This window comes from Thamnophis elegans, chromosome 5 (genome assembly GCF_009769535.1).
Source record: "Thamnophis elegans isolate rThaEle1 chromosome 5, rThaEle1.pri, whole genome shotgun sequence".
Classification (NCBI taxonomy): domain Eukaryota; kingdom Metazoa; phylum Chordata; class Lepidosauria; order Squamata; family Colubridae; genus Thamnophis; species Thamnophis elegans.
In genome coordinates, this window is record NC_045545.1 from 945,827 (window position 1) to 967,930 (window position 22,104).

General features: G+C 37.7%; 1 protein-coding gene across 3 annotated transcripts in view; it reads left to right on the forward strand.

The window, feature by feature from the left end:
• The window catches only part of LOC116509547 (LIM/homeobox protein Lhx9-like), a 35,055-nt gene extending 14,620 nt beyond the window's left edge, over positions 1-20,435 (forward strand). The window contains exons 4-6 of one of the 3 annotated variants that reach the window (XM_032218739.1): positions 119-124; positions 12,167-12,369; positions 13,694-13,951. In XM_032218739.1, coding sequence (XP_032074630.1) covers positions 119-124; positions 12,167-12,369; positions 13,694-13,951 — 467 coding nt within the window. Of the gene's footprint in view, positions 1-118; positions 125-12,166; positions 12,370-13,693; positions 13,952-20,378 lie in introns of those variants that run through there. The other 2 variants (XM_032218740.1, XM_032218738.1) reach the window with 2 other exon arrangements.
• Positions 20,436-22,104: the final 1,669 nt, after the last annotated feature.

Below are 22,104 nucleotides of genomic sequence, written 5' to 3' on the forward strand. Positions count from 1 at the left end.
GCCTGCCAGTGGAAGGTCTGCCAATGGGAAACTCAAGGGGTGGGCAACACATGGCAACAGTGCTAGGATATATAAAATATACAATTATGTTTCTATGTGACTCTCAGTTAATTATTAGCTATCAGTCAAAAACCAGAGGCGGATATAGGTATTCGCTTCTTTGTGATGGACTACGTTATCCTGGGCCTGGGGAAAATATATGTTGCTTCTGACAACATCTCCAATACATTCCGTTAAACTACCAGTCATGGTTACCAGTTAATCAGGATTTTTATGACTAGGGAATTTGTCTTGCCAAGGTTTTGTGAGGGTGATTTTTATATTTCCTCTGGCTTTTGGGGGGTATTTTCACATAGATTGTTATGTCTATCAAGTGCCTTGCCTAATTTTTGCTTTTATCAGAAATGTGATCTGCAGGAAACAGAAGCTTTCCACTATATGGAGATATATAGATATAAATATAGATATTTTATTTGTATGCCGCCCTTTTCCCTGGGGGGACTCAGGGCGGCTCACAGTTCAGGGGGAGGGAGGACAAACCATGTTAAACACATAAAACAATACATCGTTAAAATAATAAACATTGCCAGGTAGCTGCTATAGATGAAACCTCTTTATGAAGGAACATCTAAGTGACAGGGCAGTCTAATTCAAACACTGGCAAACCTGCTTAATTCTCATAGAAATTTACTTTGCTTTTACTAATATGTGCATAAACCCATATTACAGTAGCTTTAATGTTCATTTGGATTTTACAAATGATTTTCTTTTCTTTTTTTTTCTTTTCTAGCAGGCATATATTTATAATATATTTACACACATTATTACCTAATTCATTCATAAGACTCTGGGTGGCTATTATCTATGAAAGGAAATCATGGGTGCTTTCATAAATGAAAGTGTCATGCCTATGAATAAACCCTCTAATTGCGCATCTCTAGTCAGAAACAGACCCCACTGTATTGATTGTGACTTTCCTCCAAACTAGGAACTCACTGCCTCTTTGCTAGCAGTAGTTCATGAAAAGTTCATAAATTTCCTGCTACAAAGGGGCAAAGGGGCAAAGAAGCAGTTCTACTGATACTTTTATAACAAGTAAGGAGTCACCTTATGGGGGAGATGGGCAGCATAAAAATAATAAGTTGATAAATGCTGACTCCAGCTACTGGCTGAAGATATGATTTCTAAAGATCCTACTTCCCTTTCCATTTTGAAAGATGACGGTGGGGATGTCGCTGGAAAAAATACTGTTTTGCAATGAGCCAGCAGTTTCGTAAGCAGCAGTCCTCCATGCTCTACTGCAAGTCCATCAAAGAAAAAACAAATGTTTTCTCTCAATGTTCATTTGTGTGACAACAACTTGGGTGGCTGCATGCCAACAATAAGTGTCTGCTTTAAGCTGTAGCCTTTGGCCCATGTGACCCAAGGGATGAAAAAATGATCCTCGTTCTTGGTACATAAAATTGCATTTTTGGTTTTTCTTAAAGCAACGAGACCAACTGGGCTGGGGGTGGGAAAAGTAACCCTAGATTATTATAAACCAGTGTTTCTCAACCTTGGCAACTTGAAGATGTCTGGACTTCAACTCCCAGAATTCCCCAGCCAGCATTTGCTGGCTGGGGAATTCTGGGAGTTGAAGTCCAGACATCTTCAAGTTGCCAAGGTTGAGAAACACTGTTATAAACCATCTCTAGGAAAATTGTTTATATAATGGACATGCCACCAAGCAAAACATGAGCAGCAATGTTGATATCTTTATGGAAGATCTTCTATGTTTGCCTATGCTTTTATCTTGATGGCAGAAATTGAGTAAAACAGGTGTCCTTTTACAATGAGTCCACCCAAGGATTACCAGTATGGAGAAGTTACTCTAATTAATCTCAAAACTGAAACAAAAATAAATTAGTGGCAACGTTCTCTTTCTGAAACCAAAGGAATTTGGATTATATTCTCAGTAAGTGAATGCACTCTTATGCATTACAGAAAAGAATTAATGAGGCTGAATGCCCCAAAACAGCATGATCATCCTTAGCAAGTGTAGTCTGTTAACTGTTTGGAAGGAAGCAAAATAATGTAGTGAAAGAGGAATAGCTGGGTATTGGAATCTGGGACCCCGAAGAAGAGCATTCAGCACTGTTCATTTTGTTGCAGACCCATCATGTAGAACTTAATCCCAAGTATATTTTGTTGTGTAGGTGGAAAATGATTAATATAAGTCTAGTTTGTTCTGATTCATTTTTTAAAATCAACATATCTTCTAGTGATGGAAAAAATAATTATCTGCTCTATTTGATTATCAACTTGTAACTAAGGAAATATGAAAGGATTTGTATGACCTAGTTCCGGATAAATGAAAACCAGGCGTTTTTTTTTTTAGATTTCAGTCCAATTAAGCCAGTTGGCACTAAAGGAAAACATATATGGTTTACATTAATGATCGTGGGCAGGAAAAGTGTTGAGCACCAAAATCTAGTAGTCGTGTGAGGTTTTTAAAAAAAGAAATTGGTATTTGTGTAATGATGGAAAATATCCAGGATTAAATAAAGTGATATAATATGTGAATTCTGTGGAGAAAGCCAAGAGATGGAACATTTTGAACCCCAAAACCTTCCCCAAGATAAACTTTCATTAATTTTTCTAGTGAATATAATAGGATTGCAGCAGCAGGCTATAGTATACTGTATTTTAGAGTTAGAGCTGAAACGAATGAAAAAGGGTTTAAACAAGTGATTTTGTATGGCTTTTTCTAGCAACATTCCAGCTTTTTCTGATCTGCTGGTCATCTAGTTGCAGGTGGAAATATACATGAAGAAAATCCAGTCTGCACACAAAATCAATGTGCTCAGTTATGACAGTCTTTGGATTGTTGTCCACTTCTGTAATCCCAGAGTTCATCTTTATGGTCAGTGCTAATGCTTGATAGAGTAAGGAGAGGATGGAGTAATATATTTACGTGCAGTCTAACCCTGTAGCAGATATTCGGTGCACTGTGATTTGGCACGCTTCAGAAATGATTCAGAAGAAGCTCTTCAGAATACGCACGAGCCCAGCTCCTTCCTGGTGTTTCTTAAAGCAGCTCCTTTATTTCAGGTTTGTGTGAAAACCCCAAAAATGACAGGCTGCTTTAGTGAATAGAGGAGAAGTGTTGTGCTCATGTGAGAGCCAAAGTGCTTCTTCTGAATCATTTCTGAAGCATACATAGCCCTACTGTGCACCTTATCTAGTATTTACTTTCAAATTATTACTGACAAGTAATTGCCGAGGGCTGAGAAACATCACAAAGACAAATATATGTAAGGATTGCTCCGAAGTCCATGCCAGTTCTTTTCTTGTGAATTTGTTACATTAGAATTACTTTAGAAGTCCATTTTGAACTATGCATAAAATAATTCACTAGCTTAAAACTGAGAAGAAAATGAAATTATTAAAAGAATACATAATGCAGAAATGCTGTAAAAAATAATTTGGGGGAAGAGAATTCTAACCCTCTGGGAGAGCAGATATTAAAGATTGTGGGCACCTGGTCCCAAACTATCTGAGATATTTTCAGGAGAAGATGGAGAAAAAAATCTTTTGCTAAGGATAGACATCATGGAGGTCAATGGGTCAAGAGCCTGAAGTTTGAGCTGTTAATAGGAAAATTTGTCAACATATTGTGAACATTTTGTTTTTAAAATTTGGTTAGTCTCCATTTTTACCAGAAAGGGTGGTAAAAATCAAATCAATGATTAAATAAGCAAGATAGCAAAACATGGCAATGCGTTGTGAAAAATACTTGTTTTTAAAGCTTATAGAAATTATTTTTCCTTTGGTGGCCTTCGGGGAGCACTGAGGTCATTTCCTATTCTGTAAGCCCTCACAAGTCCTGTGAAATTGTTGTCCGTGATCAATGGACTGTCAGCTGTTTGAGGATTTCAAATAAGCAAAGCACAGTCCTGGGTCATTGAGCAGGAATTATATGAGTTAAGCTGTTATTGTTATGTTTTATAGATGGCCAAATGGGGCTGAGAGTCTATTGCTTGCTTGCCTATTCTCTAGAGAAATGGGAAGTATTTCGCCCAGGCAGTTAGATGGTGGCTTACCATATACAGACCACATTCCTATTTGTGAGACATGGTATTTGCACACCAGGACTGAACATTGTTGGACTGGATTTAGGCAAATCCAGAGAAAATTTCACTTTCTAATGTGGTAGAAGTTAAAGTATCTGCAACTTCTCTTGTTTGTTCTGTATGTTGATGGGAATGCCCAAGGCCCGAGGGCTCCCACATGAAAAGAAGGGAGGTAACTCCGGGGTCAAAGATGAAATGTGCAGTTGATTTCTCACCCATTTGGAGAATTGAAGGATATTCAAACTTTCTTCCATTTTGAAATTCTGTTTCTTATACCAACCATTTTTTTCCACTGCGCTGAAACAATTAGAATAGCGCGTTGCTGGGGGAGGCTGTTCAAGGCCGATCTTATCATTGGGTAGATTGAGGGAACCGTCTCAGAAGGCAGATGCCAGATGCCAGGATCCAAGGTCATCAGCTGCACCGTCTGCCATAGGCCTTACACCAGCCTGCCATCCTTAGGTAGAGTGGAGAGTGGTGTCCTTTGCTACAGGTAAAGTAGGACAGAAGGTGACATCTTCGTATGTTGTTCCTGCTAATATCTAATGCCTGTAATAATTATGGCAAATGACTGGAAATATCTAGCGTTCTCGCTCTGTTAGATCTTCCCTAAGTGGCTTTGGAAGCACAGGTGGTCCTCGTTTATTGACTGTCTCATAGAGCGACCTTTCCCAGTTATGTGGTGATGAAAAGGTAATTTTGTGACCAATCCTTGCATTTGTAACCTTTGCAGATCTGTAAAGCAAAGGGAAGCTGAAGTAAGACCATAAGTACAGTCATGGTTCCATGTAGAAAAGTGATCGCTTCGCTTAAAGACTGAGTGGCTGGTCCCAATTGTGGTCGCTAAATGAGGATTACCTGTTCAATGGAGGTGATTTAGGAAAAGAGCAAAGGGTTCATTTTTCCCCCCTGTTCATCTGCTGCTAATGGAAATATAACCAGCTATTTCTCATTCTCTTGATGTGAGTCGCGTTGGTATTACAGCAGCTGCTGATCCTCTGGAGAGGAAAAAGGCAATCTCACCCTAACTAGCATTTTTGCAAGCCATTGCTGTTATAAAAATATGGCCTGTCCATTCCTTCCTCTTTGCAAACCACTATATCACTGACGTTCCTTCTCTGGAGAAATAAAATGATTTGTGTTCTCCTGACTGTATCTTAAAAGTGAATCTGTAAGGTTTTCTTCCCTTAGCCTTCGTAGTGGATTGTGCTACCGTTTCAAAACAAAACAAAACACACCGTTGGCATCAATGTATTTGCAAGTAAACCTCCATCAAATTATTGCAGTATGAAATGCATCTGATCAGGGTACAAGTCAACTAGGCAGTTGAGCAGTCCCTTTGATACGTAATTCCCTTTCCCTTTCCACCTATTTTTCCCATTTTATTTTTCATATGTCAATATTCTTTGGACAATCAAGCTTCATTAGCCTGTTCTGAGACTTATTGCTTTATATTTGCCCTTCTCTGAAGAGATGTTTATTCTATAAATCAGCTTGCAAAAATACCCCCCCCCAATTGAGGAATATAAAAATTTAGAACTTTTCAACAGCAGCAACAAAAGTGATGAACAAATTAATGATAGATCAGAAGGATGCTATATAGCAGTAGATGAAGAAGTTGCTATAGATAGTCCTTGGCTTACAACAGTCCATTTAGTGACCATTCAAAGTTACAACAGTACTGAAAGTGACTTATGACCATTTTTCACACTTGTATCCTTTGTAGAATCCCCATGAACATGTGATCAAAATTCAGATGCTTGGCAACTGTCTTGCACTAATGATATTTGTTGTGTCCCAAGATTATGGGAGCCGAGGTGGCGCAGTGGTTAGGGTGCAGTACTGCAGGCCACTTCAGCTGACTGTTATCTGCAGTTCAGCGGTTCAAATCTCACCAGCTCAAGGTTGACTCAGCCTTCCATCCTTCCGAGGTGGGTGAAATGAGGACCCGGATTGTTGTTGGGGGCGATATGCTGACTCTGTAAACCGCTTAGAGAGGGCTGAAAGCCCTATGAAGCGGTATATAAGTCTAACTGCTATTGCTATTGCTATGGGATCATATTTTGCAACCTTCTGACAAGCGAAGTCAGTGGGGAATGCCAGATTCACTTAAGAACCATGTAACTAACTTATCAACTGCGGTGATTCATGTAACAACAAGAAAGGTTCATAAAATAGGGCCCAACTCACTGTCATAGAACAATAGAAATGTTGGTCTCAATTGTGGTTGTAAGTAGTGGGATTCAAATAATTTAACAACCGGTTCTCTGCCCTAATGATTTTTCCCAATAACCAGTTCACCAAACTGCTCAGAAAGTTAACAACCGGTTCTCCTGAAGTGGTGCGAACTGCCTGAATCCCACCACTGGTTGTAAGTCAGTACCTGTACATATTTTTCTGATTGACTTTCATTGGTAATTCTTCCTCATGTAATTAGGAACATCACAACACAACACAATGCACATTATATAAAAGAGAACTTCGGCAGTTTGGTCCAGGTTAAGGTATGAACAGGGAGTTGAGAAATCTGGGTTCTGGTCCTGCCTTAACCACAGAAATGTCTTTAGGCTAGTAACCTCTTCCTAGCCTTGGGAAAAAGGATAATGGCAAGATTTCCAAGAACACTGCATGGATTTCTCCATATACTTGCCAGAAGTCAAGAATGATTTGAAGACCACCTGAGAACAGATGTTCTGTATAGAGTATAGAAGAACCACATTTGATTCAGGTTCAGAACAAATTGATGCCTAAACCATGGGCATCTTCCAAAAATTAATGAACTAAAACAGCTTTTTTCATCTGGCATCTTCTTAAATGTAATTGGTATTACAATGTAATGTCAATAATTCCCAGTAAGCATGAAATTAAATACTAGAAATACCAGCAACTGTAGAGTTGTAATCCAAATGTATTTGGTGGGTATAACTATTTTTATATTTAGTTTTCTCTTTGAAGACCATGCTTTTGGCCTTCAGATGAGAAAATATGTCAAATACTAAAAACCGTTCCGCCACTTAATAGAATTATCTTTTAAAAATCATTCTCACGTGTCTTTAAATATCTCTTTCTGCTGTTGAAAAGAAAAGGCTGCCTTATACAAAAACATCTGTTATTTCTGGCTCCCTAGTATTTTTCCAAATTATTTTTATTATATTCACCGAAAATACTTGTTAGGTGGGAGCGGTGAAATAAGTTTAGAAAACCATTAAACCAGCATTTGTTGGACATTCTTTTACAAACTAGTGGAGAAAACAGCCTTTCAGTTCTGTTTTTTTCCCTTTTAATAGAAGGCAATTGCAGTTATAAAATGTGCTGTCTACTCCCTCCCTCTCCCCCCACCCAATCTCTCTATCACACACACACCAATCTATCTCCATGGGTTGATGTCATGTATATCATATAATCTATATTTTCCATCAATGGCAATGGCTATACTTTGTGAAAGAATTCCAGCCACCTGTTGGGGAATTTATTCTGTTCCTGCATGATGGTAGTTTTGTTAAATCATTCCTGAAAAGTGATATAATGTTTCATGCTTAATAGTTAAAACAAATTCACTTCCATATTCTGGTATGGAATGTATTGATAGTTCTGAGTCCAGTTGATCTCTACAGGGATTCTTTCCACATAATAGAATCAGGATTTTTTTTAAAGTAACTGACTCATTTTAGTTACACAACTAGAACTGCAATGTTAGTGACAGCTAGAAAGCCAAGCGTCAGTGCTCTACTATTTACACTTTTCTCAATGATCTAATCCTGCTGAGGATTCGTGGCAATGGTACAGCTAATAGTAGAACATAAATCTATATGAAAGCAGGTTTACCCAGAGCTGTGTCATCTATCATCTATCATCTATCATCTATCATCTATCATCTATCATCTATCTATCCATCCATCCATCCATCCATCCATCCATCCATCCATCCATCCATCCATCTATCATCATCCATCTCTTTCTGTCTGTCTGCCTGCCTGTCTATCAGTCTATCGTCTATCGTCTATCGTCTATACTTACTGAAGCACGAAACAAAAAGAACCAACCCTTGCTGCTAAAGGTGGTTCCTAAAATGTGATTAGTGGATTCATACATTCTTCTGTCCTTTTTTTCTAGCAGGAACTGCATATGTATATATGTCTCTTCATCATATATTACCTCTTAATCTGTTGTTCTTAATGGTCTAACAGTTAGAATTCATCACTTCAGGCCCAGGCTTGAGTCAGAAGGCAGAAAGGATTCCTTCTACGTGAGAAAGCAAAATCCTAGGGCTCTATCCAGAATGGAGCTGCTGTCCATTACAAACCCCTGGGGGTTGGTGATCATCCTGGATCAGGTCATGCTTTTCCTGAAGGAGGCCTGTGATTCAAAGGTCTTCCTGGACTTGTGACTATTGCTCAAGCAGCAAATAGAATCCGCGACTGGGGGGGTTTCATCCAGGTTCAACTGGTGTGTTGGTTATGGTCCAGATAATTATGATTCAGGATGTTCTGGCAATGTTAGTTTATGTCTGCCTAGAGACTGGATTACAGGAATGTGGTCTCTGTGCGTTGCTTTTGGAGGTGATCCAGAAGCTGTGGCTAGAACAAAATGCTGCAGTTAGACCACTGATGGGACAGCCAGTGTGAATTTACACCTAATTTGAAAGCACTGCACTGGTTACTTGTAGTTTCCATACTCAATTCAAAGTGCTAGTCATAACCTCTCTGGTTCTGCTCAAAGAAGATCTGACACATATCCGGCTCCTTGCCCAGGTCAAATCTTCCTGCCACGCCTGGTTATTGAGAAGATCTCTGTCGAATACCCCACCTCCTTTTGCGGGAGATTCAGCATGGGACAACTCGATGGAACTTTCTATGGTGGATCTTCCTCTTTGCTTTATGGAAACAAATCAAGATGATACATACCATTGTGCCTTTGGTCCAAACTGATTAAAGATGTAGTCTAAATATCTAATAAGAACATGTTTTATTGCTCTATTCAGGCTGGGCTGCTTCAGCTTTGATTTTTCTTCCTGTGTGTAGGTGAAAAGAAAGTGTTAGCCCTATCCAGTAATGCACAATTGTAGGCCTAGTATCCTTTCTATGGAGAAATTAGACTGATGACAATTACAGAAGAAAAGTGATGATGAAGAAAAAAAAATAGAAGTTGATTCCTTTTTTAGCAAGCTTTTCTCTGCTGCACAGCATCCACACCTATTAATTTGGGTAAAGGAAGCAGCTAATAGGCAATAGCTTTAATAATCTCCTCAGAGTTGGCTTAGCAAAGTGTCAGAAGTACAATAAATAACATTCGAAAGGCTTCCTTATCGTCCTGGAGAAATGTGTCTTAAAAATAAAGTAAAAGGAGTAAAAATTGGCAGGGACCCTTAGCAGATGGTGCATTAATGTATGTTTTAAGGAAACAGCCATGTGGCTGCATTTTTACTGAATCATCATTCATCCCATTATTTGGTTTATCATTTAGAGCTAATGCTGAATGGAGCAGTAGATTTTCAGACCATACTGCTTCCAATTCAGCATTGTGCTGGTGAAGAATATTTATCCATACCAACTTTAATACTCCTGCATGTCAAAAAATATTCTATGCTAAATAAATGCATCAGGGCAAAGTATATTATTATTATTATGTGGTTAATCCTTGGTGAGATTCACAGCCTTTGGAGCTGGTTGGTAGTTCAACAGTTAAGAGTCCTAACCAAGGACCTAGGAACTGTTAAGGTAACGTCGGAGGATATCAGCTGTTCCAAGTAGGATGGTTTTTTGTAGAGTCAGAATGTTCAAGTCAGGTAAATTTACAATTTCCAAATAGCGAGGTAGCCCTTTGGGTATTGCTCCAAGGGCTCCAATTACAATTGGGACAACACATGATTTCTTTTTTCACAGTCACTCAACCTCAATTTGCAAGTCCTGGTATTTTGTGATATTTTTCTTGCTGTTTATCTTCAATTTGTGCATCACCAGGTATTGCAATGTCAATGAACCATACTATTACACCCATACAATGAACCATATTATTATTATAATTATCATCATCATCATCATCATCATCATCATCTTTTCTGATGGCCACTAGTAAGAGGTAATGGAATTTTAGTCAAAAAGATCTGGAGGGGGCTAGATGGCCTTCTCCTGTATTAATTCAATTCAGAAAGAAATGCTGTGGATTTGATGGCTCATGTGTCTGGAATTGGGTGAGTATCATCTTTGGATGGACTTCTGTTCTTCCTGGAGGAGCAAAAGTGTAAATACTCAAAGATCCAAGTGGCCTTAATGGACCATAATATATTTGGCCGGTTGTAGCTGAACTATTAACTGACACTTTTCTTCAGTAGGGATGGCCTTGTGCCTCTGTTGGTAATCCTTGGTGAAGGACAGTCATTGGGATTGGCAATCATGTTGCTAAATGATGCGGTTGTAAAGCACAGTGTCATGTGGCTGTGCCAACTTATGACAGTTCCGTTGTTAGGGAAATCCATGGGGTTGCAGTGTCCTGTGGCCTTGTGATTGCTGTTTGTAACCTCCTGCTGGTTTCCCCATTGGCCTTGTTTGTTGGGAGCTGGTAGAGAAGGCTACAAATAGTGATCACATCACCACAGGATGCTGTGATCATTGTCATTACAAGCTAGTTGTCAAGCACCCAAATCACGACCATGTGACTGCAACAACCAAAAAGGAATAGTCATAAATCCCTTTGTTCCGCATTGTCATAACTTTGAATGGTTGCTGAGTGAGTAGTTCATTGCTGGATAAGGACTGCCTGTAATTCATTTTCTGGTAATTTTCTGGTTAGGTGATTGCAATGTAGGTTTTCCCTTGAACTTTTTGAAAGCTTCAGCTAACACTGAGTAGAATGGCCGGACTGCTAAGGGAGCTCTAGTAACTGCCTGGGCTTCTGAAACGAAGTTTAATAATGACATTCGAAGTGGGAAACCCTGATACTTGGGCACCAGAGCGCCTCTCCTAGCCTGTATTTGCCTACCCAGGTTTTGCCATTAGAGCTTTCACATGGGGACCTTCTCCGTCATGGCCCCTCAGCTCTGAAAACCCTTTTCCTGAGAATCTAGGAAGAAATCAGCTTTGTTTGCTTTACAGCGCCAAGGTTAATGGAGAAAATAAATATAACATACAAAATTGAGATTTCACCCATTTCTTCACAAAGGGAAAGGCAATATGAGAAAATTGCAACATAGGAAACCCACAACATTCCACCTTCTATTAGTTCAGTGTTTCTCAACCTTGGTGACTTTAAGTCCTGCGGACGTCAACTCCCAGAATCTGGGAGTTGACGTCCGCAGGACTTAAAGTCACCAAGGTTGAGAAACACTGTATTAGTTGATGATCTCAACATTTGCTCTCCTTCACAAAGGGCTTCCCAAACTCTGCTGCCTACCACCAGATCTCATTCCAGATACACTAGCCAATAAACCAGAGCCTTAGGATTTTCCATCTTGTAACTCTCACTTTCTATAAAACTTTTGTCTTTCCATGGCTGGGGTCTCTCTTCCGGGTAAAGCATGCGCCAAAATAAAGTGTGGTCCTTCTCCTCCAACTTGTGCCCCCTTTCCAGACTGTTTCTAGGACGCGTGTAACGCTCTGCTTTTTATTTATTTTTATTCTTTGGGTCACAGCAAGTGACTCAGGGTTACTATTATTTAAAAAATGCTATGCTTTTACTGTGTCATGTTCATTTTTGTTTTTTAATTATACTTTTTTTTATTTTACACTAGGGTATCTTATAGATTATATTCTATTTTCACGTTTTTAGAAATAAATAGGTAGCAGGGATCAATTTAAAAATGGAAGGACATGAAAACACCCAGTCCTCCCACTTGCCTGGAAATATGTCCAGGACTGAACCATCTCGTTTTATTCATATGGTGCATATAGTACATTACGTGATGTTAATTTGTAATCTCATGCAACGGAAGGAAATACGTTAATATTACATCTTGGGAGGTTTTTTTTTTTTGTCCATGGACACAGAGGTAGAACACATTGCTTATTTTCAGCTTTCCAATGTTGTCGTTGTTGTTTGTTCGTTGTTTTCCCAAACAGGTTGTAATGAAAACGAGGCAGACCATCTGGACAGAGACCAGCAGCCTTATCCCCCGTCTCAGAAGACTAAGCGCATGCGCACCTCCTTTAAACACCACCAGCTCCGCACCATGAAGTCCTACTTTGCCATTAATCACAACCCAGATGCTAAGGACCTCAAGCAGTTAGCCCAGAAGACTGGACTAACCAAGAGAGTTCTTCAGGTAAGGAGCCTCTGCTATAAACGCCTTCCTCCCGTTCCTTCCTCTCTACTTAAAAATTGCATTTCCCCTTGCATTTCCCTTCTGCTACCTTAAATTAGCCGACTCCCCCAATAGATAAATAGGTTTCCATTTCCATATTCAGACCTTACCCTCCAAGGGCCCTGAAGGTATGTTTAAGTGGACAGTTATGCTTCCCTCCAGAGCTACCGCTCTCAGGACTGAAGGAGAATCAATTTTGCTTACTCTGATTGGGGTGGGAAAATTCGTAAAATATACTGGTATCCTTTCTAATTAAAACAGTAACAGGATATTGAATTTAAGGCAAATAATCTATTTTACTGCATTTCTCCATTTTTATTAGCCAGAAGTAACCTCGAGAGTCCTCTGTGTCAACCTGAACTGAGTTTTATTATATACAGTCAACAATCCTATGGGAGTATTTGTTGCTATACTGCATTTTATTAGAATACTAAGATGATATGAAGGAAGACATTTTGGCCTAATAGCGTCACTAGCAAACTGATTTTACATTACGCATTGAAGATTTTCCGGAGGACTCTATAGAGAACATTCATAGATTTAATTCTCACCACTGAATTCTGAAGCAGTGCAGTGCAGCAATGAATACATCACATGGGATTTGTGTTGCATGTAAAGGTGCTTTAATCTGTTATTTTTGGATTGCTCTGTAAGACGTGATGCTCTCAAATCTGACTCTTTCATAACATAGTTGAACACCCCCCAATAATTTTGGAAGAAGTTATATTTTTAACAGAGACAGGGTTCTGGCCATAATATTTCATACCTATAAATGATTTAAATCATTACTTGTGGGCCAATTCCACAGAAGCCGACAAATGAGGGGAAGGAATTTAAGTGCAACTCTGTATATGAGAGACCAGTCATCTTAACATAACTAGCTCAGCTTTGGAATAGGACACACGGAAACCTACATCAGGAAAAATCGTGCATGAATTCTTTCGTCCTGCATTTAATACTCTCCATGTTTTTAAATGATCACAAGAATTTTAGTGGAATATTTATTTTACTAAGATGTTATGGCACAAGTGAAAAACAAAAACAACCATAAGTGCCCACGAAAAGGATTATTTGACAGTCTTAGCGAATTATCATCGGAAAGGTCCCCAGATAACATAGTAGCAAGTGTGATCGGTGCATGTGGGGGAAGGAGGAGAAGGGTAAAGCAAGAACTCCGCCATCCTTAAAAATGCAAAACAGAAAGAGGAAAAAGGAAAAAAAAAATAAGGTTAGTCGAAAGCAAAAGATAACGTTGGTAAAGAAATCAATTGGGATTGGTTTGCAGGTTTGGTTCCAAAACGCGAGAGCCAAATTCAGAAGGAACCTTTTGCGGCAGGAGAATGGGGGTGTTGATAAAGCTGATGGCACGTCACTTCCGGCACCGCCCTCAGCAGACAGCGGCGCTCTCACTCCACCCGGCACTGCGACCACTTTAACAGACCTGACCAATCCCACAATCACTGTAGTATCATCAGTGACGTCTAACATGGACAGCCACGATTCCGCCAGCCCCTCACAAACTACCTTAACAAACATTTTCTAACATTTGATTTTCAAAACAATTCTTCTTCGTTACTTCTGCTTCCTCTTCTTCTTTCTCCATTATATGACTATAATTACTATTAATATTATTTGCAACATTTTTTTTAAAAAATAAATAAAAATAAAACAACACCACGATATATTTGGGAAAAAACAACTTGGTGTCTAGCACTCACAACCACTTGGCAAATGAGTTTGCAGTAATAGAATTCTATTATAATGCAACATGAACTTGTCTATAAATTGTTGTTGGATTTTATTTTTAATCATTGCCTAATTAAAGGGAAGGTTTAAGTGCCTCTTAAAATTGTATGTTCCTTATTTCCAGAATTTACTGGGGGCAAAACGGTTGATATATTAATCAGAGAGAACTGTATTTCCAAATAAATAGATCAGTGTTTGTTTTCTTCAAATGATTGGCATCTGAATCATAAAAAACATACATGTAAGGAAATCCCACTGACCAAGCTCTTTTGGTATCTGATGCGGAAAATCTAAAAATATTTAACACCCTAAAATCTGCCACTTGAGGTAGCTGAGTTCCCTTTCCATATCACTTAACCTTTGAGTGCAGTGGACTATATATTTCTAAATCAAGCTAGACTTATAACTTTAAAAGCCGGTTTTGGCCAGTCGCCAAATTTGGATCAGTAAGGATGTTTGTTCTAAGTCAGGTGAACTGTGTGACTTGCTTTCTTTATTCTGTGGTGGTTCCCTGCAATTTGGAAGCTGTCTTTATGATATGTTTGCCATGTACAAAACCTCCTCAATTTGCATTCTACCGTGTCATGACGTGACTTGGGTTGGCATGCCAAGCTAGTGGTAGTTGCTTTTGGCATCGAATTATATGACTGACCTGCCACTTACAAGGAACCAGCATAGCCTGAAGAAAAAAGTTGTAAAAACACAAAATTCAAATAATATACACATTGGGATACATAGAAGAAACCACTGGGTAGGAAGAGCCCCCACAGAATCAAACTATCATGCTCTGAGGTCAGTTCTTATAATGTTATTGCACATCAGCTACAGATGTGTGCTAAGACAGTTGTTTGTGTTCGTCCTGAGACATGGCATACTGCATGTCCCGCAGAGGAGTCTCACTCGTATACAGGTCACCTAATTAAATCACGTGTGGGTTGAGTATTAACAGAATTATGTCAGAGATATTTGTGGTCTGCCTAACCCCAGCTGTCTGCAACTGTTTCCTCAGTTAATTTTTAGATGCCAACATGCTCTGACCATTTTTAACCAATGCCGGTATTTCATACTGAAAGGCTGCCCAGGAATGATTTGCATTTCAGATTTTTAGTCCTCAGTTTGCATTCAGATACTTTATACATTTTGTATTTTCCTTCACGTTCTATGCACACAAAAAAGTTGTAAAAGTTTTGTTTGCGAACTGAGGTTTGCCCAGGTTTTTATTAGGCTTAATATGGGTGGGGAAAAACAAGAGAGGGAGTAGTGGGCCCTGGAAATAATAGGCTTCAACTCTAGAAACATGTGAATTCTTCATTTATTAACTGGCTTCTGTATGAAGCTTTATGCTATCATGTTTAGAAGCCTCTTAAGATATATACAAACTGATAGTCTAAACGTGAAATCCTATTTTCTTTCTAGGCCATCAACATCCTCTTAAAAAAAAAGGCAATTTGTTTCTGAAAATGTATTATATACAGGTAGTCCTTGATTTATGACCACAGTTGAGCCCAACATTTCTGTTGTTAAGTGAGACATTTGTTAAGTGAGTTTTGCCACACTTTATGACTTTTCTTGCCACAGTTGTTAAGTGAATCACTGCAGTTGATAAGTTAGTAACCTGGTGGTTAAGTGAATCTGGCTTCCCATTGGCTACTTGTCAGAGGTCGCAAAATATGATCACATGACCCTGGAACACAGCAAATGTCATAAATATGAATCTGCTGCCAAGTATATGAATTTTGATGACATGATCAGGGGGGATGCTATAACTGTGAAAAATGGTCATAAGTCACATGAGCCGAGGTGGCGCAGTGGTTAAATGCAGCACTGCAAGCTACTTCAGCTGACTGCAGTTCTGCAGTTCTGCAGTTCAGCTGTTCTAATCCCACCGGCTCAAGGTTGACTCAGCCTTCCATCCTTCCGAGGTGGGTGAAATGAGGACCCGGATTGTTGTTGGGTGCAAATATGCTGACTCTGTAAACCGCTTAGAGAGGGCTGAAAGCCCTATGAAGCGGTATATAAGTCTAACTGCTATTTTTCTGTGCCATTGTAACTTTGAACTATCACTACACAAACTGTTGTAAGCCAAGGACTACCTGTATAAGAGCTTGAGTGAGCCAGGAATTAACAGATTTCATGTATCATGCTAAGCATTGCTTAGCGCAGAGGCGTCAACCAAAGGCCTGCTTAGATCTGGCCCATGGGGCCACCATGGAAACAGTGAAGGACAGGACCGTAGAGCCTCTGGCAGCGAAAACGGGCTCCCAAGTTCTGTTTTCGGCTGTGAAGGTCTCCTGCAACCCTCTGCCAGTGAAAACGGAGCTGGGGATGAATTCCGAGCTCCGTCTTCACAGGTAGAGGGTTGCAGGAGGCTACCCTGCATCCAAAAATGGAGCTTGGGAGCCTGTTTTCGTTGCCTGAGTGCTTGGGCCACCACAGACACTGAGACGAGTGATGTTGATCTGGCCACCTCCACCCTGTCCCCCCCCATCCCCCCCCCCGAGGTCAAACACAACCTTGATACGGCCCTCAATGAAATTGAGTTTGACACCCCTGGTTTAGTCAATAGATCGTAACTTATTGGGTTTAAATTAGTTAAGTGACAACCTCTTCATTTACAAACTATCGCAGCAAACTTCACATATCACATTAACTCCAAATTAAACAGTATGGCTTAACGTGGTATAGGAACCGTATCACTTATCCCACGTTTGAGCTATATATTATATATATATATTATATATTATTTTTCAGGATTTGTAATTCCCCAACTATGTCTACATACATATGATGGATAACATTTAGACTACAGTAACTTTTCAGCTAACTTAGGCCATTTATGAATGTCAATCGTTAACTTTCTGTCCTGCAGGCCTAGAAACTGTGCTGGAAAATAGAACAGCCTCAGACAGTATGAATGTTGGTTATGTGTATCTAACACAAGCCTTTTTCTAAAACACATTGATCCTAGAAATGTTTCCTTGGGGCTAATCCCTATTCAACTGAACAAACAGATCTAGTTTCCATCTGGTTTGCAGTGGGACTGACAGCAAAACACGAACATACCCAAGATTAAATTAGATAGCAATCCTGTTGATTTAAAGGTAATAATTAAATGCCTACTCAATGTTGTCCCATGGAAATAAAAAGGATTTCAAAGTACATAATTTTTGCTAGATATTATCAGTAGTTCGAGGCTAAAATTTTTGTCCTATTAAAATGGTAATGTTTTCTGCTCTATATTAATTATATCTAAACAAGAGGGTTTACTCTGAGCCGAGTGGCTTAGGGATTGCAGCCGTTACAGTATCCTTCTTGGATATTATTTTTCCCCTTAATAAGTGTAAAATCCAGCATGTGAATATGAAGCACTTTTACATTTCAATAGGACAAATGGAGAACTATAAATCTAGAAAAATAATCATAATCTTTACAAAATTACCAACCTTTGTCTTTAAAACATGAATTTCCATTATTAAAGTAACTGTTCAGATTTTCAATCATTTTCAGAAGAAGATGGAAATAGGCAAAACATAATTTCTTAAAATGTTTGAACCATTACTTAAATATATTTATTCTTGGATGTTTTGAACATACTTGCATTTTTTTTCTAACATGGGTAAATGCTGGCCCTTTTAATGTATTAACTTCAAAAGACAAGTTCAGCAAATATGTGAATAATACTGTGCTTCTGTCATATTGTAAGTCTGCCTGTTTTAACTCACTGGGAGCTTATTTCCAAGTAAATATATATATATTGTACTGCCGAAGCTACATGGAATTTCACCTAGGGTTAATTTGTGTGTATGAATTTATAATTAATACACAAAACAACACACACAGAAGTAGACATGCTGCCCTAGCAGACTCACAGCCACATTTGGCCATTCTAGCATCATTCAGTGGGGTTTAAAAATGTAGTCTTAATGTGATTGAAAATCAGCCCCATTGAACCCAATGGAATTAATTTTTGATTAGACATTATTTGGATTGCCCTGCATACAAGTTTAATTCCATGGTGGATGGTGACCGCTCCCCCTGCCCCCATTTCTTTTTTCATTAAAAAGGCAAGCAAAAGCTCTCTTCTATTCCAATATGAGAAAACACTTTACACTAAAAACAAAATCCTTTTAAAAATTGAAATCCTCAGAAGCTGCCAAACTCAGAAGCCTTGTGGATGTACTGCTGATTGGAAACACCTTTCCTCGTTTACATTTGCAAGTGGTTCATTATTATTTTTTTTTAATTTAAGCTAAAGTCTGAATGGTCTGGGCAGTGGTGAATGTTCATTTGTATCCTTTCTTCTGATAAAACACTAATTAAACAGGGGAGACTTTCCAAACAGTGTCAAAATCATGTTTTGGATAGATTGTTAAGAATAACGTTTGCACAATGTTTTATATTTTATCCATCTTCTCTTTGTCCTCTTCCCTTTTCCTTTCAATCATACCTCTCATTTTATTTAAAATCTTGATTATTTGAAAGTGGGGGAGTTTGATCTCCAGTAATGAGTGGATACATACTGACAGTTCACTGCCCATATTAAAGTGCATTATTCTAACTTTTGCTCAGGGTTTTTAGAAAATTAGCACAGAAAAGTAGCTTATTTTTTAAAGAAAAAACAATGGAAGAGATGTTAACACTGTAATGGAGAAAATGTGTCTTTGTTGTTATATATTTAGCCAGTGTGGTCATGATCTTCTTGAAGGCTGAAGGCTGCTGACCTAAAGCACATTTAGAAGGAAGGAAGTTCAATTGACATGAGTGGAATTTACTTCCAAGTTGATATAGTTAGGATTGAGGTGCCAATCTTGGACTTTTCCTGTTAACTATTACCTTATGGGCATTTACCACTAACCAGACCAAACAACCTTGGAAAGGCTGAGATCTTTATTAATACACTTTTACAGGTACAAAAATTGATACATATAAATTTTGTTCTTTGACAGAACAACTATATGGTACTATAGATCTACTTTATTAAGTAGACTTCTTATAACTCAGTTCTACAATGTGCCTTATGCTATAACTTGGGAGTAAGCTTGTGGAAAAAAAATCAGGATATATATGTGTTGTTTGTTAAATTAACTGTTTTAACCCTTTTGACACCTCACTAGTTTTGTACTGTTTTACCTCTTATTTCTGAAACTCTTTTTATGGTGTAACCTGGTAGAGGGGGACAAACATGTCATAGAAAGCAGTTGTGCACTCCTTCAGATATAGTTGATAAATTCAATAATCTTATATATTGAGCTTCGTGTTTATAGTACAGTTAAGTGGTCTAGCAGAGTTGTCCATGTTTTCTTTGTTTTATTGAAAAATGCATTGTATAGAAACTATTTCCCCTAAATATTTATGGACCAAACAATTGTGATATATCCTATTAAATTTGTGTGAATAAACCATTTTGAATCAAAGGAGTTTTATTTACCACCAGTTTTCTTTTTTTAAAAAAAAATTGGAGTCTTTCCTGACTGTGGCAGTGTGTTGTGTTGCTTTACAGTATGTGTGAATTTGTGTGAAGTACTTAACACATTAATGGGAAACTTACAGCAATTACAAAATAAGATTACTTCTAGTTTTTGTTTAATAACAATATACCTGGTGTAATTTAAGCTTTCTATTTTAAAAAAAAATTGAAAATAATGCTCCACTGATTGATATTACAACCCAATCTTAGGTTGCCGTGTTTAACAATATAGCTTTGATTCAATGAGCTCCAGTTGTACTTAAGGCCAATGAAAAGTTGGACAAGTTAATTGTAATTAATTTGAGTCCCATTGAACACAAATTCAGCTAGCTTGAGGTGGCTTAGAATGGGAATTCCCTTCAAGTCATAGAGAGCAAAATTAAAAATTTTAAACCATATTAAGTCTCATTAAACGGAATGTGACTTTAATATTGATTCAGTGCATTTCATTGCATTTAATGAGGCTTAATCACAAACAACATTTTTGGGTTGCATCTGTTTGTGTTTTAAGAACAGGTATTTCTTTTAAAACCATTAAAAAATTAAAACAATTCCAACCCCAAACAAATAAATCTAAACCCCAAAGCCCAGAGAACGTAGGAATGGAAGAGTAATTGCATGAAAAAAATAATAAATAATGATGGTGAAATGCATCACAATTTAGTTGCTAGGTTTATTGAACACAATCTAAAAGTACAGACCCCTAAAAGCCAGGTTGCTCTGTAGTTTAATAAATTGTCACTATGATTTCTTTCAGGGAGAACAAATCTTGGGGCATTACAGCCAAACATCCCGACGTTTGAAAATTCCCTAAAGTATTAAAAGGAGGGGAAAGTTTGATCGGAAATCCACTGCAGTGAAGACAAAGACAATATTAGGTTATGATAAACCATACATTTAAAATTTATTGAGCCAAAAATAATTCTTTAAAGACAGACTCAATGTCATTTCCTGAATGTTAACACGACATATGTGATTTGATGGTGTCTAATTAAACACTTGGAGGCTGTGTGTGACATCAGAGCAACCTGGCAGAACTACCCAGTCCAATTTGAGAAGATTTTTTCCTTTTTTACGACTCTATTTAAACTCACATTTGTCAAGCAAAAATGCCTGTAAAATAAGATCTAAAACCTGAATTCATCCATACTGCTTGCCAATGTGTATTAGTCATATATATGTTCCATGGCATTTTTGGTAAATTTAGAGAAGTTTCTCATTTAAGATGTTAGGGATCAACATTAGTATTATTTGTTTCTGACTTAAAATTTAAAGCAACCTGCATGCACTTTTTCCATCTGTCACCTAGAGTGTACTCTTTCTGTATGATGCATTTCGCTTTGGTGTTTCCTGTACAGTAGTTTCATTAATAAATATTTTACTTGATGCAAACTTAGTAAACCCAGACATAACTGCTGGAATTATTATTATTATTTTTTTTTACAAAATCTTGTAAAAAGTTTTTTTTTTTTTACAAAATCCATGCAGTAGATACATTCTGCACTTTCACAAAGGTTTTTGGAGCATATGAAACAAACGTGGCTGTTCAGCAACACAAAATTACTTCCTTGATACCCTTCCGATTTCCTTTTCATTCCCCTCCCCCCTGCACTATTAATATAATTCATCTCAGTCACAAGAGCACAATCCAGCAAATTTTCAATTGGCATTTCTGTTTCTGACATCAAGTAAACTTTAGAATGTTTAAATTTGATTAAAATGTATTTTGATTGCTTAAATATTTAAACAAGATATTCCTGATCAACGGCTACTAACTACCTGCACTCCTGTTAAATTATTTGATCCAGTATTTGAATAAAACTGAAGCAAATCAATATGTGTTACTATGAATAATGTTAATTCTTAATAAGTTTACATATTCACTATGCAACGAACAAAATCATTTAAGACTTTTTAAAAAATTAGTCTCAGCAACATTAACCTGTGCACCATTCAAATGATTGGTGAATTTCAGCTATCACGGTTGTTATTTCTTTATGAATAAAAAAGCCTTGTAATCATTAAAAGGCATAATTTCCTGTGAAATTTTAAAAGATCTATATTCCTGTCAAGCTGTACATCCAAAGCACATGTTAATTTGTTTAATAGGATTGCCAGCATAAGAAAAATAATTCTTTTCATTTAAAACATTTTTTTCGTAAGTACAAATGAACCCTATGTAAACAATGTAACTTTTACGACTATGATCTGACATTAAAATATTTCATTTATGTGTGCATGCTGAGCATTTTGAATGTTTTCTTAAACTCCTTCATTTTTATAAATAATGGGAAACAAAACAACACATTACTAAACAAGCCAGAACATAAATTACATCCATAACACAATGTTATATTTCTGATGGTCATAACATGAAAATTGTTTGCAAACATGATGTCTATAAAAAACCTCTGGGAATTTAAAACAGACTTTGAAAACAATTGTATGAATATATATACACATTATACTATTTATATATTTTC